Source organism: Calonectris borealis, chromosome 18 (genome assembly GCF_964195595.1).
Source record: "Calonectris borealis chromosome 18, bCalBor7.hap1.2, whole genome shotgun sequence".
Classification (NCBI taxonomy): Eukaryota; Metazoa; Chordata; class Aves; order Procellariiformes; family Procellariidae; genus Calonectris; species Calonectris borealis.
In genome coordinates, this window is record NC_134329.1 from 12,150,143 (window position 1) to 12,175,015 (window position 24,873).

A 24,873-nucleotide genomic window follows, 5' to 3' on the forward strand; every position below is an offset into this window, starting at 1 on the left:
CTCCGAAATCACCACACCAGGACGCAGGCTGGTTACCACGGGACCTTTACTTGGCCTGTCAGAGGGGGCGCCCGGCTGAAGGCTCAGCAGCCGCAGGCCGGCGCCTGAAGGGACGCGCAGGGACCGCTGCACCGCTGTCCCGCGGCGCAGGGCGCCGGAGCTCTGTACTCCCGCACCGGCACCAGGCAGAAAAGCTGGGTCTCGCCTCTCCCTACACGTGCCATGAGATTGCTACAGTCCGTTATTGTATCTGAACTATTAAAAGGCATGTTAGTAATTATAAATATAAAAAGCAATTACAGGGGGAGGCTTAGAATGATTTATAACCCAACACCTGAAGCTAAGATCAAAGAGACTCCCTGCACAAAAGTCTTACACACCCAAGTTACAGCCTTCATTTGCACCACACCAAAAAGCTTACCTGGAATTGTGGCAAAATTACTATATAGAGAGGGAGGAAAATATCAAACACAGAGCAACACGAGACCATCATCACTCAGGAGGTAAGGGGGAGGATGTAGTCTAAGAACCGGACCTTTTAGTAAGGTAGACCTTGTTGGTTTTACTTCTCAGGTTTATCCAAGACATACTTTCCCTCTTTACAACACATACAAAAACTCCTTCAGAATTCCTAGAACTTAATTTTCAACTGAAAATTAAGACAGTCTGACAGCTCCATTTTAACTGTGAAACCAACACCAGTAAAAGGGTTCCTGTGTGGCAAAACCACCTCTCCTCTCAACTGCAATAACTAAGATCCAATACGCTGCAATTGTTATTTTATTTTCCTCCTAACTGACTAAAGGTACCACAGCTTAGGGTTTTCTTCCCTTTTTGCGCAGGGACTGGCCTTCTCCTGAAAAGGCAATAAACCGGCTTCCAGATTCATCCTGCAAAAAGGAAAGAGGGAGAAAAAGCTGTTACCTCTTTGCTCACTGCTTGTGCGTGATGAAATCTGAACAATCATTAGAAAGAACGTTCCATCAGAGCAGCAACTGACTGTAGGCATTTCGCATCCTTAATCTACATAATCATAGAATAGTTTGGGGTGGAAGGGACCTTTAAAGTCCAACCCCCCTGCCATGGGCAGGGACATCTTCAACTCTATAAGGTTGCTCAGAGCCCCGTCCAACCTAACCTTGAATGTTTCCAGGGATGGGGCATCTACCACCTCTCTGGGCAATCTGTGCCAGTGTTTCACCACCCTCACTGTAAAAAATTTCTTCCATCTAGTCTAAATCTACCCTCTTTTAGTTTAAAACCATTCCCCCTTGTCCTGTCGCAACAGGCCCTGCTAAAAAGTTTGCCGCCATCTTTCTCATAAGCCCCCTTTAAGTACTGATAGGCTGCAGTAAGGTCTCCCCGGAGCCTTCTCTTCTCCAGGCTGCATAACCCCAACTCTCTCAGCCTTTCTTCATAGCAGAGGCGTTCCATCCCCCTGATCATTTTACTGGCCTCCTCTGGACCTGCTCCAACAGATCCACGTCCTTCTTGTGCTGAGGGTTCCAGAGCTGGACGCAGCACTCCAGGTGGGGTCTCACCAGAGCAGCGGGGCAGAATCACCTCCCTCGACCTGCTGGCCACGCTGCTTTTGATGTAGCCCAGGATATGGCTATGGTTGGCCTTCTGGGCTGCGAGCGCACAGCTCCGGCTCATGTCCAGCTTTTCATCCACCAGTACCCCCAAGTCCTTCTTGGCAGGCCTGCTCTCAGTCCCTTCATCCCCCAGCCTGTATTGATACTGGGGGTTGCCCTGACCCAGGTGCAGGACCTTGCACTTGGCCTTGTTGAACCTCATGAGGTTCACACAGGCCCACTTCTCGAGCTTGTCCAGGTCCCTCTGGATGGCATCCCGTCCCCCAGGCATGTTGACCGCACCACTCAGCTTGGTGTCATCTGCAAATTTGCTGAGCGTGCGCTTGATCCCACTGTCTATGTCATTGATGAAGATAGTAACAGTACTGGTTACAATATGGACCCCTGCGGGACAGCACTTGTCACCGACCTCCATGTGGACATTGAGCCGTTGAACACTACCCTCTGGATGCGTCCATCCAACCAATGTCCACACCAGACAGTCCACTCATCAAATCTGTATCTCTCCAATTTAGAGAGAAGGATGTTGTGGGGGACTGTGTCAAAGGCCTTACAGAGGTCCAGGTAGACAACATCTGTAGCCCTTCCCATGTCCACTGATGTAGTCACTCCATCACAGAAGGCCACTAAGTTGGTCAGGCAGCACTTGCCCTTGGTAAAGCCATGCTGGCTGTCTCGAATCACCTCCCTGTCCTCCATGTCCCTTAGCATAGCTTCCAGGAGGATCTGTTCCATGATCTTCCCAGGCACAGAGGTGAGACTGACTGGCCTGTAGTTCCCCGGGTCTTCCTTTTTTCCCTTTTTAAAATGGGGGTTATGTTCCCTCTTTTCCAGTCAGTGGGAGCTTCACCAGACTGCCACGACTTCTCAAATATGATGGATAGTGGCTTCGCAACTTCATCCGCCTGTTCCCTCAGGACCCGCGGATGGATCTGATCGGGTCCCATGGACTTGTGCACCTTCAGGTTCCTTAGATGGTCTCGAACCTGACCTTCTACAGCAGGCGGCTCTTCATTCTCCCAGCCCCTGCCTTTGCCTTCTGCGGCGTGGGCGGTGAGGCTCAAACACTTGCCAGTGAAGACCAAGGCAAAAAAGTCATTGAGTACCTCCGCCTCCTCCTGGTCGGGTGGCCTGTAGCAGACCCCCACCGTAATGTAACCTGTCCCTGCCCTCCCTTTAATCCTGACCCATAAGCTCTCTGCTGGCTCCTCATCCATAATAACCACTTTCTTCCTGAAAATAAAATACGGGCATTTCAGTGACCTCTCAGCCAGCTGAAACAAGTATGCACTGACTTATTAAACTTATATCAGGCCAATCTTTCTACATCAGCAAGCAAGGACATCAGAGGTTGCTTTCACCTAACTCAAACCACTTTTTAACTACGACCACTTTTTAACAGAAGTCCACTGTGAAAAATCAAGTATGGAGAGAGGAACCACAGACTTGGATAGTAGTTCAATGTTCTAATTCTGTGCAAAATTGGGAAGGATCCAACTTTATTTACCTCTTCGACTTTCTTAACTAGTGGACGTGAGTTTCTAATGAATGTGATTCTACCGATCTTGAAGTCATAGTTGGGTATTCCTCTGGAAAAGAACCATAAAAATATTACGAAAAAAGTTTTATACCTACCGTCCAATTGAACACAGTGAGACCTATTCTATGTCTGTCAGTATTGTACCAACAGTGGCTGCAAATTTTCATTACCGAATAATTCTACAGTTAAACCACTGAATTATTTTCTGAAAGCAGGCATACATTTCATGAAGTAAATAATCAAGACAGTGGAGCTGCTGTAGAAGCTTGGCTGTGGGCACGTTTCCACATAGCCTGTGGTTTCCACAGGACCATGGACACGCTTTTCCACAAGGGTTCAAGTTTTATTGTGACAGGCGTAAATGACAGAACACCACAGGAATCACATCCCTGCACACTTCCATTAAGTCTGAATTTTCTAAATTTCCTTCCAAGAAAAAAAAAACACAACAAACCCACACACGGCTTGACTTTGGTTATCTACCCAAATCAAAAAAGATGCCATTCTACACCAAATTCCACTTTAGAAAATTGGCAGGGTTCTGTGCATCACTCAATCCAGCCCACCACCCCAGTCTAGACCTGCTGCCTCTCCCTACTTGTCTTCTATAGAACCAGAGTTGATTGAGTGAGTTTTGGCAACATTAACTTAGGATCTGCATCTTAAGTAGTCAGGGACGTCACAGTCAGTCTAGAAGACCAGACTATTTATTTTTTAAATGCAAACTCATGTGATGAAATTAGCTTGTTTCTATTGCAGGAGCAGAAAAAAAAATAAACTTCTCCAACACTGATCCTTCACTTGCTGACAACTGAATGAAACAGACATACCTTCGAATGTCTCCTGGTTTAATTGGCGATGGACTAGGCTCAACACCTTTCTTCTTGCCGTCCAATCTGTTCCCAGAACCAGAGAATGCCTATAGATACATAGTGAGTTTTAATTTAACCATATCTTGTAATTGAAAGCACGCTGCACAGGGATACTATATCCTGTAAAATCTTACTATCATTTTTAATTAATTATTTGATTCAGCATGTTTCTTTTTGGTACATATAAGCTGATGAACCCTGGGTGTAGGACTATGTTTCGGTCTCCCATTTATAGACTGCCCTTTTAAGGACAGCAAGTCATACTGTTACTGGCTGTAAGCACCGCAAAACATTCGCAGATACTTGCCAGTTAAATGACGAGCACCTCTACAAACAGGTACTAGTATCTTGCAATCGTTTGGAACAACTTTCCCTCACCATTTTACAACATTCAGAAACCAGCAGAAATAGGGGACTTACACGAAATCCTATGTCACTCACATATCCACTATGGTCTGCTTCAACATCCTGTGGGAGAAAAAACAAGTTAGTTCATCGTGTTCATGTTGTGATATGCAGAACACATGAAAACAGTTCCACATGTTTCTGACCAAACAAAACTTCAGAACAATCCCTCTCCAAAATCAACAGTTGCTAAACAACCATCTCCAAAGTAACACAACCAAAAGCATCTGGTAAGGAAAGTTTAGTCTTAAGAAATGGTTTCAGGAAAAAAATTTATGTTGGCGCTTGCTGCTCCATCACAAGCAGGGCTGACTTCTAGGGAAGACATTTTTGAAGAACAGAAGCTTAACCTACTGTGGTCTCTTCATGTTGTGCACTTCTTTCTGGTTCTTTGTACCCCAAAGGAGCATCAAAATCCACCTATTTACACAAGAAGCATGAAAATAAGCATGACTGATATTTTTCTTTTGATCAAAAGCTTTATATTACTATTCCTCAAAACTCCACAAACTAACGCTCCGTTTTGATCTAGCAAATTGAGGTTTGCTTGTTAAACATTTTAACTCAGAAGTAAAAAGACTAAGCCTCCCAGGAATGAGTCTTAGCATGCAATTGCAACAGAGCAGTAAAACAGCACCCACAATATCACTGGAGTTTGAATCAAAACCAGGTTGTTAAATAAAACTCAGATTATAAAACCCTTTGAAGCTAAACATTAAATTCTAGGCACTACAGTCACCTGATGGTACATGAAGTGCATCTCAAGACCACAGATGTGGTTACAAAGGTACACGTGATACTCTCAAATGAGTCATCTTCCCTATCCCATCTCATAGGTATCCCGCCTTTCCTGCAGCATCAAAAGTGCTTGGTGTACAGCGCTATCACTGAACGAGATGCCCGCGACTTTTGGGAGGACACAGTAAAAGTAGACTTTCCACATCAGCTTTAACTTACATTCATATCACATTCTATGATGGACACAGCCTTATCCGGTTTGGTCTCCATTACCCGAAGCTCATAGATCTGAAAGAGTAATGAATATTTTAAGATTGCACCTGAAAGAGCTCAACTTATACATAAGAAAAGCATATCTAAACCTTTCCCTTCCGATAGCTTCAAGAAAATTGAAGTAAGTGCTCTTTACGTTGAGGACTGGATACTGTAGGGTCTCTACAGAACTTGAGAGCAAAAATTTTTAACTTAGAAGATTGCTATATGCTGGAGCTAGAGAACCTACCTTTTACAGTACCTTGTTGCATTCTTACTGTACCTTAATCTGCATTTTTTTAAAAGAAATTATTAATTTAGCAGAAATTCTTTCCCTTGACTTGTAAAAACATCAACAGCACAAAAATGTATTTTCTCCTGAGTCCAAAAAACAGTCTAAACAGCAGCTCAGGAGAAGACTTAACTGACCGAGTTTTTCCTCCAATAGAAAACTGATGGCAAAATCTACCATGTGGGATTACTTGTCAACAATACTGCACCGCTCTGTGTTGACTCTTTTAGCACCAACATCCAACAACTGAGCTTAGTCTACAACCCCAAGTGATCAAATGTGCACATGTGCTGCCAAAAATACTCATCTATAAAATCTGTTCACAAGATGTAGTCAAAATAGTTATGTGGTCACAATCTACTGAAATACAGCGTACTTTTTTACATGGGGCAGAATTTATTTCCTCACATTGATGGTATCCAAACAAAACTTGCATGGACTGGTGTTGTATACTGTACCTTTTCATTGTAGTTGATGGCAATAACATCCCCAGTAGTTAGACAAGCGAAGTTTCTCAATGCATTTTCTAATCTTTGGAGTATGTTAAGATGAAACATTTGTTTTCAATGCAATACCAAAGCTTTAAAGTTACTATAAAACTCTGATCTTTGGTCTCTCAAACATGGTTTAAAAGTCATCAGTACTGTAGATAGCCTTTTAGTAAACATTAGGGTGTAAAAATTCTTCTAAGAGACACTCAAACTCATTGGACTTTAAGCCAAGATTCATGCTTCTTCACTCCAGACTACACTTTGTGCCAGCAGTTGGCAACATCTTTGTACATAAGCTCTCCATCCTTTTTGTATTCAGAAGGAGTAGTAGTTACCTACTACTGGAAGAGTATGAGCCACACCTGAAAAGCTAGCTCTGCTTCATCATTCCAATTTGGGAGAAAACTTTTGTCCCCCACTCCGTAACTGAATAGGAAGGATACACAGCTTTGGGATTGGTGATGTCAAGAAAATCTGGACTCTGTGGCTGAAATTTTGAGTAAGTAGCCACTTGAAGATTAACACTCTCCACTTGCACCAGGCCTCCCTCTTCCAGCAGCAAGTTCTGCATCATCTGCAAGAATGAAAAAAAAAATACAAACCACTATCAACATAACTGATGTTTTTAATTCTCTTTCCTTGTGTATACCTATTTTCACTGGGGCCACCATCTTCCTTGAAACGCACCAGTTTACCATGGTTTAATTTCAGGAAGAACAGTCAGGTGCACCTTAAAAAGCAGTCTGCTTTGCTTAGTTAGTTAAACTCTCATGGAGGGAAACCTGAGCTGTGACTGAAAGCTGTTGTAGGAACGTGACTAGCAAAGACACGCACTTCGAGGAAACATTCCACCTCTTTAATATTGAACTGGCAACTCACTAATCCTACTCTTCAGGTTTTGACAGTTCAGCATGAGACAACTCACCCAGTGCGGAAGGTAACATATGCCCTCATCAGCCACAAATTCAAGCACTCCACAGTGCGTCATTCGGTCTGAATTTTTATTGGTCAGCTTAAACAGCATCGGGTAAGTAATATTAAGTCGGCCTGGTGAGAAAGGAGAAAAAAACCTTATTTGTTAAAAGCCACTAACACATTTCTGAAGCTTTCAGAGATTGAACATCAGCAAGAGAAAGAGCCAGACTACAGCAGAGGATTACCCTCACACCATTATTCCAGATGCTCAAAACTACAAATCCAGGAGAGAATGCACATACATGAATGCTGTATTGCCATCACACTTAGAATTTTAAATGCTTCTCCAACATTTCCCCAAGCTCAGAGATGAACAGGCAGCGGGTATTAGCAGAGGAATCTATTACTATTACGTCCCTGTGCTATTATCAGTTAGCTCCTACCTAATGAATTTTAACAGGCCCTGCCTATTTTAAAACTAAATCCTGACTAAACTAATTTCTCAAAGAAATTCTATTAAGGCTAAAAGTTGGGGGCGGGGGGGCAAACCCCTTAGTTAAAAAGGCCAATAAAGACCATTTATACTATTGATTACGTTATCTTTTTCCCCATTTCAAAGTTAATTATCACTTATTTTGTCCTTAAAATAAATTTTGCTCCAGACAACAACATCCAGAACAAGCAGGTTGAGATTAAGAATTTACTAGATTAACTGTAACCATTATACTGAGTATGCTAGTAATAGTTAATAAATATTGATTCATGCCTCAGGTGGCCCAACACTTCAGATGTCTGTACTTGAAGACAGACAAGCCTCATTAACTCTGACAGACAAAATACTTCCAAAACACATTTTTTTAACTAATTAGTCTCATATTCTCTATTTAAGTCAGATTTTAATAGATAACTAAAATACTGTGGTATTTGCTTACGCGTTTGCTTATATTTCTAATGTTATTTCAGAATAAAATATTCACTTACTGAGTTGATCCAAAGCTGATGGTGGCATAATTACTGCAGAAATGGATAAGAATGTAAGATTAGGAAAAGTATGACTGTACAAAGAGTACATAAAATACAATCTTGTCATTCCTTTCTCTAAAATCTCCTCTAAAAAAAGGAGATTCTAAAATCTCCTGCAAATTCATTTTTGAGCCAAAGATTTCAGCAGAATCAGTCATGACAAATATACTTGCTAGCATGGAGATTTCAGAATTTAATCAGAAGAAAAGAGAAGACAACGTTTTACAATACCTAGTACTAAAGAAAATGTTTCCTAATGGTAATTTTATTTGTTTGGGTTTATAGGTGCTCTTAAATCCAACTCAAAACAACATAGCATTAGTCTGACAGCCTGAAAATTAAGTTGGCTGATCTATTCTCCTTGTTCAAGCTAAGTGAGGTACAACAAGGAGGCGAAAAAAGTCCGTAATCATAAATTTCCATGGCTCATAATGGGCCTAAGATTTTAACAAGAGACTTTAAAATAAAGAAGAATGTCTTCTTTTAATGCTCATAAAGCAGGACTCACTCGGTTAGTTTTTTAATTACACGCTAATGCGATAAAACCCTCCTCCTTCCTTCTTAAAGCCCCACCCAGGGTGCTCTTCTAGCTCCAGCCACAAGCCAACAGTATGTCTACATGCTGTCCAACAATGTTTCTGCAGTCTTGGCCACAAGCTGTATTACTCGATATTATTCACAAACACTCTTTGAACAGGTTATTAGTCAAAATAAAACATGCACATACTCTTCCCGCCTTTCTCCACATCTGACCTGTCATTAGGTCCAGCAAGCATGGATACCGAGAAGCAGCGGTATTGGGTTGAGAAGCGGTTCTGGAAAACCCGAGGGATGGGGTGATCAAACATATTAAAAGAGAACTAGGGGGAAAAAAAAAAGAAGAAAAGAGAAGAGTGTATTAATAGGTATCTACAGCACACTGAAGTGTTACAGCACTCACTGAAGTCTGAAGTTTAGCCAAAACTACGCTGAGGAGCCGCACGTTGATCTCCCTGTCAACTGAGGCTTTTTTCACGGAGCTTACGCGCTGCTTGGGGAAAGATCTGCGCGTCAAGCGCTGCGTGGGGAGGCAGAAAATGGAAGCAGCGCCTTCAGGTGGCGCTTACAGCCAGGCTTGGCTGACCAACCGGCCCCAGCACGGGCGGCGCTTCGCGGAGGCGACGCCGACACCCGCAGCCTGGCACTCCGCACCAGCGTCGCCTCTCGCTGCCTTCGAAAACGGGCTTCGCGAGCGGGCACCGCCGCGGCCACTGAAGGAACGCGGGGCCCAGCCACCCACCGCCCGCCCGCCGTGACTCGGCACTTCCCCCGGCCGCCTCCCGGGCCTCACCATGGCGGCGGCGCTGAGGCGGAGAGCGGCGTCGCTCGAGCTCCCCACAGGAATCGGCGGGGCGCGGAAGGCGGGGCGGGCCGGGCCGGGGCGGGGCGCGGGAAGGCGGGGCGGGCCGGGCCGGGCCGCTCTCTGGCCTGACGGGGCTCTGGCCGCCGCCGCAGGCCCCACCCCACGGCCCTCCTCCGCCGCGCTGCCCCTCCCAGCGTGCCGCGCGGCGCCCGCCTCCCGGGCGGCCATTTCGCGTGAGGGCGGAAGACGGGAACTCGCACCTGCCGATGTGGCCATTGTAGACGGTTTTTCTGGCCGCTGGGCCCCTCCTCAGCCAGGGGGCGTTGAGGTGGCACCTTCCGCCTCTTCGTCGAAGTCACTTAAACAGTAAAGCGAACAACTCGCCCGCGGCAAAGATGGCAGACATGGCAGCAAAAGCCAGCATGGTGTTTCCGGCTGAGGTACTTCTGGGATTGGCCAGCCGCACGTGTCGCGACTACCTTTTCCCAATCCCATTGGCCAAGACCCGGAATGGGTTGGGCAGTTCGCCCAATTTGCTCTGCGAAGGAAGGACGGCCGCTTTTCCATTGGCCAGCGCGCTCTAAGGAGAAGACCAATGAGAAGAGGCGCTGATTTGGCGCCCAGTTTGAGTGCGGGCGACCCGTGACTGCCGCCGTCTCTCCGCCACTTCTCCGCCACCCTCGCGCCGCCGCCATGTTCATCTCCGACTGCCGCCGGGAGTTTTACGACGTGATTGTCAGCCAGGTGCGGGCGGCGGGCCGCGACCGGGGAGGGGGTGGTGTCACCCCGGGCGTCCCGGCGGCGGGTGGAGCCGCCTCCCCTCAGGCCGCTCCCCGCGGGACTGCGACAGTTCCCGCCGCCTCCCGGAGCGGGGACGGTGCCGCGGCGTCCTGGCTCAGGCTGAGGCGGTCTGGTTCTCTTGGGGCCGGGGGGGTGTGGGGAGCGGGGATGCCCGGGGCTGCCGGGGTGGGGGCCGGCGGCGGGGAGGGCTGCTGTCAGACAGGCGCAACGCCCCGGGCCGCGCTGAGGGCGGCGGGCCCGCCAGTCAGCCCGGACTGTAAAAATACCCTTCCCGAGCGTGTCTGCGGCGTTGGAAACCCGAGCCAAAGCTGCTGGCAGTGCGAGGAGGTCTGGCCAGAGGTTTTACTTACAGCTCACTCCTTTCTCGCAAGTGCTTTGGGTATTCTTGGGGATCTTTTGTTTAACCAAGGCATCTCTAGATCTATTTTTTTTTCTTTACATCTTTTTAACCGTTTTGATGTTGTTTGCCCAGACACTAAATCTTGTATTCCGTCTTCTTTGAGGTTTCTCTTGCAGTCTTTCTTGTAGCAGGTCTGGTTGGCTACTTTCATTTTTAACCCACAGTTTGCTTAACTTTGTTCAGAGTGGATGTGTGGTAAAGCTTTTGTTGGACAGTGTTTTGGTATTTCTACCCGTGAAACTATATTATAGATTGTGCAAATGAAAGCGTTTCCCCCAACTTCTCGAACCGCGAGCAAAATCTCAAAAAAAACCCCCACAACCCAAAAAAAACACCAGATAAATTGTTTTGCCTAAATCAAGGTTATAGGCCTTGCTCCTATTTTTGCTACAGATTTTCTTCAGTCACAAGTGTTCCAGATCCCATGCTGAAAACTTAGGCCTTTCTAGACATGATGAAAATAGTTGTAGGGCTGACTAGCTTTGAACCTTCAAAACCATGTGCGGTTCATAGGAGTCTGAATAATTACGTTTCCTCAAAGCAGCTGACGTATTTTGGGTATGTGGATTTTTTTATTATTCATATTTACAGGGATCCAAATCGGCTAATTTTGGTTGCAGTGTCCATTCAGAAGCAATCCTGTTTTATGCTTGTGATGATCTCTACCTAAATTTTCTACTTTCTGGTCCCACAGTGATTACACATTTCGCATACCAGCACATTAGATTTGGCGCCTATGTTAATATTCTGTTATTCTATTATTTTTGCAGCGTGTTCTTCTTCTTGTTGCTTCAGATGTTGATGCATTATGTGCTTGTAAAATACTCCAAGTAAGTCTTTGTTCATTATCGCTGTAGGCTAAGAGTAAAAGAAAAAATGCCCTGGGATCCTTTTCATAGGTTTGAACTGGGGAAAGGGTGAATGTTTAATCTGCTTTTTTAACTTATTTTTTCCATGAGTTATGACACTCAAAACTGGTAAGTCATACTCCCAAAGTTCATGTAGATTTGTCATTTGGGAAGTCTTCAAGATAAGATTTGTATGAAATAGAATTATAGCGTGGTATAGCATTGTAGAAGAGGTTGTTTCCACTCACCTTTGCTAACAGCTGTTTGCTTCATTTCAGGCTTTGTTTCAATGTGATCATGTGCAATATACACTTGTCCCAGTATCTGGATGGCAAGAACTTGAAACTGCCTTTCTTGAGCATAAAGATCAGGTGAAAAATACTGGAAACTTTTTAAGTTGCAGCTCATCTTATATAGACATGCACTTCTTCCCTTTCTCCAACTTAAAGTATCAGCCCTTAAACTAATTGTTATTATTGGTTACCTCAAAACAGTGGTTAAATTTTAACATACCGGTAACAAACTTGTCAAGTTTTTTACATCAGCTCAAACTAATATGCTATAATTTTGATAGAGTCAAATTAAGTTTGCACACATTTTGAGATATAAGAGGTGGTGGAATTGGATGTCCAATATCCCTGAATTTGGTGTTTTATCTTACACATTTTTTTCCTCTTCAAAGACCTCAAATATCAGAAAGTAAATACAAGTTTTGGCAATGATGAGTGCTTTGGAGGTTTTGTAAAGGCATTTTTAGTCTTCCATGTTTCCTGCTAATTGAAGTAAAAAGCATTCTTTTTTTACTTGTGTTTGCAGTTCAAATATTTTGTTCTTATTAATTGTGGTGCCAATGTTGACTTGCTGGAGATCTTGCAGCCTGAAGACGACACTTTTTTTTTTGTATGTGACAGCCACAGGCCTATCAATGTAGTGAACGTTTACAATGATACACAGGTAAACACTTTTCTTTCATAATAAAAATATTCGCACAGTGTGGTGGTGGGTGGTGTAGTGCTTTTCTGTGTTTTACTGAACTGCTTACAGTGTTAGCTGGGAGGTCAGGAAGCAGTATTAATGGATATTTGCAGTAGTAATGTACGTGATCAGAAAAAAATCTGTTTTCAGTAGTAAAATACATACTTTTAGCAGTGTGATAGTTGTCAGTACTAAGCACCTGTTAATCCTGTTGCTATAAATCAAACTGCTATAAATCAGAGGATAAACATCTTCCAGAATGTAACATGTATTATCTCTCAAAATCTAGCAGCACCTAGAATTTGAGTATTAAGCACAAATTAATTGACAACATGACATTAACAAGCGTAAAAAAAGATAATTCTTTCAGCAATGCTGTAACAAAGGAATAAGATTTTTACTCTTCTTTTGTGTAATAAGTATGATCTTATATTAAAAAGCAATATTTTTGTTATGCCAGGAATCGATTGCAGCCAAAATAAATTTTTAGTTTCTTTTACAAAGTATCTGAAGTATTCTCATTTGTCATTTGAAATGTGTTTTAATCACTAAATAAAATACTTTATTTAAAAATACATTTTTTTCTTGCTAGGTTAAGCTGTTAGTTAAACAAGATGATGATCTCGATGTTCCTGCTTATGATGATATCTTCAGAGATGAAGAGGATGAAGCGGAGGACTCGGAGAATGAAAGCGATGGGTCAGAACCTTCAGAGAAACGTAGACGTTTTGAAGAGGTGTGTTTCTGCTACTTTGTTGTGAAAAGAGGGAAAATAAAACAGTTATTACATATACTTCACATCATCATATTTTTAAAATTCAAATGTCATTATTATGTTCCATTAGATCACAAATTCAAGCGTAAGATTTAAAAATAATCTACTATGACCAGCAGAGTTTCACATACACAAAATGTTTATTTATCTGAACTGCACAGAAATATTTTCTCCTTATAAAAAAAACATGTTTTGAACTTGATTATGCATAATGCTGTCTTTGTGTAACCAGTGAACTGAAGAGATCTATCTCTGATTATGTGCTCTGGGGTTTTCAGTCTAGCAAAACAACTTACTTAGATATAAACTTTTTTTTTTGATAATTGTTTGAGAAGATAGAAGCTCACAAATAATTTAGCAATACAGTTTGTATGTCCTTGTAGCAGTAAACTAACAAAAGTATATTATGGTAGACACAAAAAATTAAATTTGCCATATGTCATTTGTAGCATGTTTTCTATTTATACCATACAAGGAAGCAAAGGCACAAGGTTAGCAATATTGAGACAATTAAATGTAAAGACATTCTGAGATTTAATATCTATTTCATATTATTTTTCTATTAACATTGTACATTTTTTCCTACTAATCTATGAAGGGCGCTAACTCAGCAAAAGCAGATATCAGAAATTCCAAGGAATATCTATAAATAGTATACGCAAAAGTTATTCTCGAATCTGTTAAATATTTCACAAAGACCTTTTTGATTTCTTTGAGTTTTCAAGCTGATGATGCTATTTATGGAGCTTAAATATAAAGTGAGTGCCTTTTTTTCTGAGCTTCGTTAATTATCTCATCTTTATTTTTCATCAGTGTCATTTTTATGTTATAAAATAGTAGGATGCAATGTTGCCAGTGTTGAAAATACTGTGTCCTGAACCTTTTATTTGTGAAGACGAGCTAAATAAATGTTAGCATAGAAAGATGCTGTGACTTTATAAAAGTGTGTTCCTTGGAAAAATATTTGATAATATAACTTTTCTCATTAGATATTGTTAGTAGGAATAATTCTTACTTTTAATGAAGACTTTAATTAAGTCTTTTTAATGAAGACTTAGTCATTAAAGTATCTGGATAGGTGCTAATCTACTAGAGTATTTTTTTCTAGCTTTTTAACATCCAAATTTATTTACAGGATGTAATAGAGAGAACAATGAAAAGACGACAAAGGCGAGAATGGGAGGCACGCAGGTGTGTTTTACTTTTTTTATGTTGCTTGTATCTTTTTTCTTTCTCTTACTCTTTGATTAAAATCTTGTTGAGAATACAAAAACATGATACTATGCTGCTTGATTTGCGAGATGCTTTATTTCTAACTTTATTCAGAAAGTGGAGACAGATATTTACTATATAAAAATAAAACATTTAAATGGAGGATAGTTGTAAATAGTAATTTATAAATTTAAGTAGCAATAGGTGCATTGCTTCACTTTTAAGTAGCTGTAGTATTCTTACCTTGTCTATCTTAGGGTGAAATTTGTCCTTCTGTTTTCTTCCTGTACAATCCCAATATTGTCAATAGGAATGAGCAGGAACAAATCATAAGAAAATGGGATTTGAGGAATAATGATTTAGTAAATTTTTACTTTTTACTTTTTGAGTACATTTCAGTATGGTTTCCACATTGATACTAAAATCTAATTGCCTTGCAGAAAAACAATTTCTAGCCCAAGTTTTGATGTTTTTTTTTTTAATTGCTAAAATGAAATTTAAATATTATTTCAGAATTCCTGGTTTATATTTTTAATTGGATCCAATGGACCAGTTCACCACTTAGTCAAATGAGAGTTTTTTTTCCCTTTTTAGACGAGAAATTCTTTTTGATTATGAGCAATATGAATACCATGGGACCTCAGTAAGTATAAACTCTTGTTTGCCATAAAAACACAAGGTGCCAATGTAAAGGTAATTGGACAATATCTAATGTTAGAATTATCTAATAATACTATACATAATAATAATGTTATATCTTGGGTTTTTTTCTCTTATTGTTATATATAAGATACATCATATCTGTACAAGTAGTTTGACTTAGCAGTTTAATGTTTGCTGGTTGTGTACAACCATTGATGAATTAGATACATCATAGAAACAGTACTGGTAGACTGGCAGACAACAGCCAACTGAGTCACCATGGTTAATGTAATGTTAACAGTGGGGGGAAATGATAAACCAGAACTATTAACATTTTTGTTGTTTGATATTGTTAATGCTGGTACAAAAAAAAAAAGTGATAGTGGAATTTTTTTAGGTCTTGACAAAAGTTTATCTATGCACAAAATACTCTCGCAGAAAGACTTCAGCATGTAGGGAGCTTGTTTGCCTTTCGAAGTTTTCAAAGCGTCAGGATATTTCAAACTGAACACTTAGGACATCAAACTATTCCTTCTGTCGTTTGGCCTCTTGTCCGATTATTTTTACATTTTAAGTGCTGCTTTATATATAATGCAGGTTTGCAAAGCTGTATAAAACATTTTTCTTTCTACTTAATGTCTGAGAAGGTAAGACACTGGCAGATTGTCAGACTCAAGTGTGATTTCTAGAGCTTTAGTAGCATGCTAGTACTTGGCAAATTTAACTGTGTTCTATTTGTTCAATGAAGTGAGAGTTTTGTGTCCATTTATCCTCTCTTTTTGCTTTTCCCTCATATAGTCTGCGATGGTGATGTTTGATCTGGCATGGATAATGTCTAAAGACTTGAATGACATGTTGTGGTATGTTTCCATTATCATTTTTCCTAGAGGCTAGAAACTTAATCCCATAGTAAAGAGAGGCAAGATTTCCCCAAAATTTTGATTTTGAGGTTCCAATTTATTTCGTGAGTGGATGTATGTCTTGAATTGGAGGACACGTCTGTGTAAATTAATTTCAAGCAACCAATAGATTTTGCATGGAAAAAGGGAGGATGGTGCTATATGTGTATGTCTGCTAAAGAGGGAATAATAGTATATAGCTTTGTTATTAACTTCTATGTACAGTTGGTGGACAGGGTTTCTGACTTGTTCTGTTACATCCTTAGAGGGCTAAATATAATATACTGTACTGGAATATTTTTTTGTTTTAACTTTTTTTTTTTCCTTTTCTTTTTTTCCCCCCAATTTTAGGTGGGCTATTGTTGGCCTAACAGATCAATGGGTCCAAGATAAAATCACTCAGTAAGAAAGATTTTTTTTTTTTTAATTTATCTTTATTATTATTTTTTATTTATTTATCTATCTTTTAAAATTTTTTTAGCAGTTAATAGAGGTCAGGAAGCATATGGGAATTAATATAATACAGGATCATTAATAAACAGTGACATTAAGTATCTTAATGCCTGAATGTGATCTGATGCCTTCCAAAAGTGGGAATATACATCAGAAAAAAATGTATTTTCCTTTTCTACTATTTAGAATTTTTAAACTAACTTTACTTTTTACAAAATTATAAAACAATCACTTCTGATCCGGGAAGAAATGGTGTTTAATAGTAGTTTACGTAAATATGACCTTGATACAGTTTTATTAAAGGAAAAATATTTGTATGTTCTGTATCCTCCAGCTTCCTTTCCAGTTTTAATTAACAAGTTTCAGATTTTCTCCTTTTTTTTTTTCTTTCCTTTTTTCTTATTTCCTACCAGATACCATCGGAATTCTAGTAGTACGTGTGTAGACTTTAATTCTGGTGTTCTATTGTTACTAATACACTGATGTTTTTAAGGAGATAAATGTAGTAACTAACTAATTTCATTGGTCAGTCTATCCGTCTCTCTGTATTGGTTTTATTTTAGCTTTAATAGCCTGGGTGTATGGCTGAATATTGAAAGAACATTATTTAACAAGTTGGTTTGTTTTTTTTTAAGATACATCTGCAGTTTTCATGCTTCTGACTGGCCAATGTGTAATCTTTAGGAAGCATTTTTGTGTTCTCGTAATCAAGTACAAAAATACACAGGAAAAAAGTGAAGTAACAAATTTGGTTTTGTTTAAGAATGAAGTATGTGACTGATATTGGAATCCTACAGCGTCATGTGTCTCGCCATAACCACCGCAACGAGGATGAGGAAAATTCTCTGTCAATTGATTGCATGCGAATAGCATTTGAATATGAGTATCCTTGCATAAGATCTGGGGAAAATGAACTCTACTCACTTGGTGAACCCCAGTTGAGTTTTTATCTGGGGGAAAAAAATCCCAGCACCTTCTCTCCTGCTGAAAATGGAATTAAAAGAAATGGAAATGTGAACGTTTTGTTGAACATGAATCCCTCTTTCAATAGCTCGTGTAGCTTCAGTTCAGCTTAACCTTTCAGAATTAGTTACAAGTCAAATGTTGCTCGTCTTGTGTTACGTGCACCTGCAGCTTCTAACCGTCTTACGTAGTACGGAGATGCAATGTATAAGGGCAACTGAAGACTTACCTACCAGTTGAGGAGTTTTGTTACTATTTGTAACTTCAAATGATACATGTGTTTGTAATTATTTTCCATAATTCCTGTTCAGTCTGCGCCTGGCACTTTATCAGCACTGGTCTCTATATGAAAGTCTCTGTAACACTTCATATACCTCTGCTAGCCTTAAGCTTTGGTCCGTACAAGGGCAGAAGAGGCTCCAGGAACTTTTAGCTGACATGGGGTGAGTTATAAAAATCTGAGTCTTGACTAAAAGATTTTTTTTTTTCCAATGAATTATGGAAAAATATCGATAATATAGTCTGCGAGTACTCAACTAGTTATTTTTAAAATATGATTGTGGGTCTCTGAGTAGGTTGCAGTGTCTCTTTGAGTTGAGTTATGCAACCTGTGTCTTGGTGTACGAGGAATACTTCAGCTGTATGCCTTTATGGAATAGTAGATTAGCAAGTAACCTATGCTTTCTCACATCTGCTCTTCAATGACTAAAGAAAAAACACAAACAAGATTAGTCAGACTTACCTTTCTAAATTATCTAATATTAAGAAAGCCTTATGAAAGGAAGGCAAAGTACTTATTTCTTCTGGCATACCTATCAATGTATTTTTTCCTTCTGTTTTTAGTTTGCCTTTGAAGCAAGTGAAGCAGAAGTTTAATTCCATGGACATGTCTTTGAAAGAAAATCTTCGGGAAATGATTGAAGAATCTGCAAACAAGTTTGGGTAAATTATTTTAAATACAAATGCTTTATCTGAAAATACTTTTCAATTAAGTTCAAGTATTTTTGTATGAAGAGGATGTAGCATCTTGTTTTTAAAAAAATGTGGTTTTTATATTGACAAGGTAATATTAGGCTCGTTGCAAATGTTAGGGTATGATTTGTCTTCATGTTCTTAACATTAACATGCTGAGGAAATGGCTGGTCAATGTTGATAATAATGCTGATAATGTTAATAACCTTTACTGGTTTTATCTTATTTTGCAGAATGAAGGATTTAAGAGTTCAAACCTTCAGCATTCACTTTGGCTTTAAGAACAAGTTTTCAGCAAGTGATATAGTTTATGCAACAGCTTCTCTCATGGAGAATATAGAGAAAGAGGGGCCTGAAACAACTAATTTCATTAAAGCTTTGGACAGTCTCTCCAGGTACTGAAAATATGTCTCTTCATTCTTTTACAATTTTATTTAGGGAACACGGGTTACGTATCCAAAAGATGCATTGACGCTTCATAAGCCATTGAAGAAAAATCAAAATATCCCTGTGAGTAGTGTTTAGAGAGGTCTCACTTTTGTGTGAGAATCTTTATTTTCATATTAAAGTGTTTATTTTTATTCTTTCTGTTGCAGGGGTAACCTGGACAAACTGCACCAAGGACTGGACCTAGCCAAAAAGCAGTTACGTGCCATTCAGCAGACAGTAGCCAGCTGTATTTGTACCAACCTTGTAATTTCTCAGGGGCCTTTTCTCTATTGCTCTCTCATGGAGGTCAGAATTCTAGTTTTTGGCTGTGTCGTTTAACTGTCGTATTTGGCTGTCTCATAATTGAATAATACTGTTTTTCTAACTGCTTGAATCAATAAGAATAACTCCGTCAGAAAGAACCTATTTATCTATCCTATGCTGTCCTCTGATGGGTCAATATCGACATCTACTCTGAACTTCCCAAAGGAAGAATCAGTCCTCTCAAAGGGGGGAGGGCTTCATATCAAAGTCAAGTGGGTGAGATCAGACTCCTGTATCGTAATGGTTCTTGTTAGTGTTCTTTGAGCCACACAAAACTTTGACTTGTCAGTAGATATTAAAATTAAATAAGTGGAAGAATCATCTTGGGTTGTAATTGAAATAATTCTTTTTTTCCTAGGGCACACCAGACGTGAAACTGTTTTCCAAACCAGTGTCTCTGTGCCTGCTTAGTAAATACTTACTCAAATCATTTGTTTGCTCTGTAAGTAAATCAAAAGCTTTTCACTAACTAACTTCTGGCCTGTGTAATAGTTATTGTTCTGTTGGATACTTGCAGTTGATTATTAAAAGCATATTAATATCTTAATAATGTTTTTCTGCTAATTGGTTGGATAATTTTAGCACATCTGTGAATGCTACTCTAGGAAAGATATCTGCCTGGGAGACTTCGTAGCATTAGAAAGAGTTTTCATTACTAAGATACTTACAATCTAAAACCTTTGTGTAATTTTGTAAGTTTTGAGGGAGCGTATCACTAAATATGTACTTTGAAAAGTTAACCTGACATGAAAAAAAGCAATATTGCAGGAGTGGTAATTGTTATCTAAAGATTTCTGTGTCTGTTTAAATAAAAACCTCTCATCTTTACAACTAATGTAACTGAAATTAAATTGCATTTATCTTTTGAGCTATTAGTTACACAATTCAGATAAAAATGAGGTTTTAAGATTGAGAACTGTCTTCACAGTGAACACTTCCTAATTTGTAAATGAAATTTATGGTGGTCCATCCTTGTCAGATTGCATCTGTCTGTCCGCATTTTGAAAGTTAGACGTGGTGAATAACTAGTCTGCCACTAGGAGCAGGACAGCATTTTTAAAACTCACTGCAAAACATTTACCTTCAGAACAGAACACTTTAAACAAACTTCTGCTTCATTTAGTGAAGTGTCTAAAAATGTTGAAAACTTCATAATTATGTTTTGATTTAATTAAATTACAACAATTGGTAAAGTTACAGCTTACTGCTGTAAAACAATATGATGGGAAAATAATTTCTAGTGAAGACACTGTCAATGTTTTATCTGTTGTATTTCAATGTAAAATTATTATTGCAAAAAATTAAGCCCAGTCCAAGTTTTTAGATACCTGTACCTGCAGTTCTTTCGTTGTGGGGCTTTTTTAAGAGCTTTTTTCTTTACTGTAAATCATATCTTGTCTGTCTATATCGTTTCTGTGTTAAAATGAAATGCAAGATTGGAGAAGAATTGAAATTTCTATTGGTCCTTAAAGTGACTTTTACTGTAAGAAAGAGAGAGATTAAGAGATTACGTAAAGAAACCACCTTCTGTTGAACTGCATGATAGCTGTATCCTGAGATGAGTATTTGTAATACTAGCTCACATGGAGAACTGAAACTAAATTGTTTCCTGAGTTTTGTCTAACAAAGAGGCTTTCTGACTTCCAGACAAAAAACAAGCGTTGTAAATTGCTGCCACTGATAATGGCTGCACCAATGGATGTTGAACAGGGAACTGTGATCATGGTGGGGATTCCTCCCGAGACAGAAAGCTCTGACAAAAAGAAGTAAGCATATTGTTTAAAAGTTCTTACTAAAGGTTATCTATAGACTTTTCTTGTCTCTGAAGCAAATAGATCTTTCCTGTACCTATTTAACACTGAATATGTTGGCTTGAATTGTGTGCTTCTTAAAAACATGCTTTTTGCGTGTGGTATGCATGAGATACTTTGAGAGAGGATACAGATGTTCCCCAGCTTCCTTGCAAGTTTTTTTTTCCTCTCCCTCTTAACTATTTCTTCATCTTAAAAGAGCGAGATAGTTCACTATATGACCCACGACTTCATTTCTTAAAGTCTGCAATGTTAAGATTTTTGCACTTGAAGAAGTGAGATATATGTTGACTACGTGGCACGTGAAAAACATCTGGAAGACATTTTCAAACCTCAGCAAGGAAAAAGTTCCATACGTCTACCTTAGTAAATATAGCCTTTTCTGTAATGCTTATTTGTATTTCTGTTCATCTTCTAGCTTTTTTGGAAGAGCATTTGAGAAAGCTGCAGACAGTACCAATTCTAGGACTTTACACAACCATTTTGACATGTCGAGTGAGTAATGCTACCACTTATTTCATTCACCAAATAGTCCTTTAGGGGTCAGTGTTTACGCAGCCTCCATGAAGCATAGAGACTGTAGACAATATACTCATTTTGTGTATATCTTCGACATACCCATGATGGTATATCTAAGGGTATGTACTCAATACACTATTCCTGAATCAGGTATAAACACAAACTACATTATTTGTCAATCTTTTTCTAAGTGCTATCTTGCTGTGCAGAAATTATAAACTACTAAGCAGAGGCTTGCATATTTTTTTGAGGCGATCTACATTTTGCATGGAGTAATGATTTTCATATGTGCACTTCAGTTTAAAGTCTATGAGGTTGTCTGTGAGGGTTTTTATATTTAGCAGCCAAACCAAGTATGGTATTGATGTTATGAGATGCATTCTTTATTGTCTGTTTGAAAATTGGGATACTTATGCAACAAGATTTGTCTCGTTTGTAGCTTTTTGTATGTGCGTACAAAAAAGGCAGTTTTTAATAATGCCTACTTATGTATGCACATTGAACATACAAAGAAACATTCCTAGATTTAAAAAGTGGCAGCTATATCATGTGATGAGCACCTAGAAATTGGAGTTTGCTGAAATCGAAGAGTGAAATAAACAATGTGCTTTGCATTTTGTCCAAATAAATAGTTTCTTTTTCCTTCTTGAAGTTGATTAAGAATATAAAAGTATACTTGGAATTAATATTCTTCAAGTGTGACATCTAGTATATCTTTCAGTTATTTGCATCTTGTAATAAGATATTTCATATTTTAGTAATTGAATTGAAAACAGAAGACCGGAGCAAATTTCTGGATGCACTCATTTCTCTCTTGTCCTAATGGTAAGACAGTGTAAGGAGGATTAATTCAAAAATTTATTACAAATCAAGTTAGTAACCAAATGACATTCGTATATTATTTGTAGAATGTTCTAAGAAAATGCAGCGACTTCTAGTGAAAATATAAATTGAAGATAAGAGTTTCTTACAAAGACAATTGTTTTTCTTTTTGGGAGGAGGCAGATAATGTACAAGCAGAGTATTTTTTTTTTTCTCCTTAAGAGATTTATTTATGTTTCGTCATCCATAAGCTTCTCTTCTATTGTTCTTAACTTTTTGTGGCTTTTTAACTTCAGCTGGAAAAGGAGCAGCTGTTTGTGTTGTGAAACAAATTGAGATATTAGCTAATTGTGGTTGATACTCTCTTACTGATTTTTTCTTTTAATTATGATGGCTTCTTTGAGCTCAGGATGGAATCTTGGCCATAGCAGTGCCATTCTTGACTTTGATGTTAATGTAGAATTTTCATTTTTCTTTCACAGTGTTAAGGCTGTAGCCTATGTTAGTGTGTAGTTTTTATCTGGAATAAAAATAGGGATATAAGACTTTATTTGTAGTTGTGACTATCAGCTTCACACTAGTTCAAAGTCTGTTTTAAAGCTACTTTAGGCAAGACAGATTTTACTGTAGGTCTGATGAGACTGCAATTGTCTTCAAGTATTCCCTGCTTTTCAATGATGAACTATTTTTATTGGTTTGTGTGTGCGTTTATTCTGCAGTGATGGGTGGGGATAGCTTGCTTTCTCCCAGAGAAGCAGCCAAACTCTAAATTGTTTTGTAAAGTCTGTTCAGACTGTAAGACTGTTTGAAAGTATATAAAGTACCTCATGGCTTTTTCATGTCTAGATAGAGATTTGGTCTTTAGTATTAACATGTGAAGTAATCTCACAAGATTGTCTTTACAGTATATATACAAAAGCAAAGGAGTAAGATGGAGACTAATAACAGTCTGAATGTTGGTAGTCCTAGCCAAAGGACAATATGACTTACCTTTTTTCAACGGGTGACAAATCTATAATTTCTTTTTTCTTCTGTTCACTCAGAAGTTTGAAACAGTGGGTCCGTAGCTGCAATTGTTGTTTGTTGGACAGCATAGTCATGCATGGCTTCCAAGATTTTTACATCTGTTTGTTTGTTTCTTTACACTTTGACTACTGATTGTTTCAGTTTGTCTTCTCCCGTTCTTACACAGTGGTGCTTTTTGGCTCCTTGTGCTGGAAGCTGAGGATCAGATGCTCTGAAATTATTTCGGATGTTCCAAAGTTCATGGTGCTGCAATTGTGATTATCGTCTTGCTTTATCTTAAATGTACTGGTACAGGCCTGGACTGTTGTTTTTATGCCTCTTGGGAGGTTAAAATGATTTTAACCTTAGCACACAGATATTGAACACTGCTTCTTTGTAAAGATCCCATCCTCATAATAGCAAAAGGTGTCAACTAGGAGTATTTGCAAATTGGACTTCCATTTGTCAAACCTGCTTTTATTAGTAGACATGCTCCTGTGATGTTTAGTTTTTGGCTAATAACAAAAAAAATATTTTTTGAAGTAGTTCCATGTTTATATTACCATTATATTACCATTCAAATACTCTTTTAAATTGGCTTGAATGCTTTTTATGGTTTTTTATAAGAAACTTTTTGAAACTCTCCTTGAATTTCTAGAATGTTGAAAGTTTTTTAGTACTATCAGGTTGAGGTCTTGTACTTTAATTGAAATAACTGTTTTGTGAGACAACTTTTAAGATTTTAGGGCTTTTAAAACCCAAGTACTAAGTAACTGCCAAATACTGAATGAAAAATCTGGGGAATTCCGGTGCCAATAAAGCATTTTTAGTCCGGCATTGTGATACTGTATTGTCACTTGTAGCTTGGTTTTGGGAATAATTTTCCTGGAAAGAGTCTAAAATACTATGATAATTGTGCGTAGACTGTAGCGTTATAAATATTGACAGGCTAGCTCAATCCTTTTCCATAACAGAGATTTCATTTCACTTTGATCATATGAAATGGTATTGCTCGTTAGGCTTACCCTGCTGTGCATTGGGTGGGTATGTATATGTGTATGTTTGGAATTCTTTTTCTTCTTGCAATGTTTGCTTGATTTCTGTGTGACTTTAATGTTTTCATGTATTATAATGACTATGTAAAGGTTATATATCATTACATCATACTTTGTACAGATTTTTAATACAGGTTAATTTAATATTAAATGTGATTTAAATGTAGCCAACAGAAAGCTAATTAAACTATATATTTTTATTCAAACAAAAGTTTGATGGTGGTTTTTGTTTGTTTGGGGTTTTTTCCCCCCAAATATTTTCATCTTAGCTAAGTAAAATCCCTGTGCCAAGCTGCGATGGCCAAAAAGTTGTGCTTCCTTAGATAAAAGATAATGCCACCTTCTGGTTTTGCATGTTTACTAGGTAGTATTGGCAATAAATAATATCCCCCCTAACCAGCGTACTTTGGACTTTGCCTGTACACAGCATACAGTAATTTTATTACATTTCTGAAGCAGATTACTGTGCTTTAAGTCTGGAAATGGAAACACACACATTTATG

The 24,873-nt window shown here is 39.0% G+C and overlaps 2 protein-coding genes across 3 annotated transcripts; one reads left to right on the top strand and one right to left on the bottom strand.

Annotated features, from left to right (window-relative positions):
* Nucleotides 1–29: 29 nt before the first annotated feature.
* UFD1 (ubiquitin recognition factor in ER associated degradation 1) lies at nucleotides 30–9,693 on the bottom strand. The gene is given in 13 exon segments (XM_075167985.1): nucleotides 30–890; nucleotides 3,103–3,184; nucleotides 3,966–4,054; nucleotides 4,428–4,475; nucleotides 4,767–4,832; nucleotides 5,370–5,438; nucleotides 6,153–6,225; nucleotides 6,629–6,759; nucleotides 7,111–7,232; nucleotides 8,082–8,114; nucleotides 8,877–8,983; nucleotides 9,454–9,596; nucleotides 9,598–9,693. Coding segments are annotated over 13 exon segments (1,134 nt in total). The 3' UTR covers nucleotides 30–815.
* Nucleotides 9,585–24,532, top strand: CDC45 (cell division cycle 45). 2 transcript variants are annotated; one of them, XM_075167983.1, is made up of 19 exons: nucleotides 9,585–10,209; nucleotides 11,437–11,496; nucleotides 11,793–11,885; nucleotides 12,331–12,468; nucleotides 13,082–13,225; nucleotides 14,400–14,455; nucleotides 15,071–15,119; nucleotides 15,917–15,978; nucleotides 16,369–16,419; nucleotides 17,234–17,353; nucleotides 17,745–17,876; nucleotides 18,277–18,375; nucleotides 18,639–18,800; nucleotides 19,002–19,140; nucleotides 19,517–19,600; nucleotides 20,806–20,924; nucleotides 21,388–21,464; nucleotides 22,247–22,313; nucleotides 23,503–24,532. In XM_075167983.1, the coding sequence occupies exons 1-18, from the start codon at nucleotides 10,159–10,161 to the stop codon at nucleotides 22,309–22,311; spliced, it is 1,701 nt and encodes a 566-aa protein (XP_075024084.1). In that variant the 5' UTR covers nucleotides 9,585–10,158; the 3' UTR covers nucleotides 22,312–22,313; nucleotides 23,503–24,532. The 2 variants fall into 2 exon arrangements, with proteins under 2 accessions (XP_075024084.1, XP_075024085.1); XM_075167984.1 differs by lacking the exon at nucleotides 23,503–24,532 and having other exon boundaries at nucleotides 22,247–23,450.
* The last annotated feature ends 341 nt before the right edge of the window (nucleotides 24,533–24,873 follow it).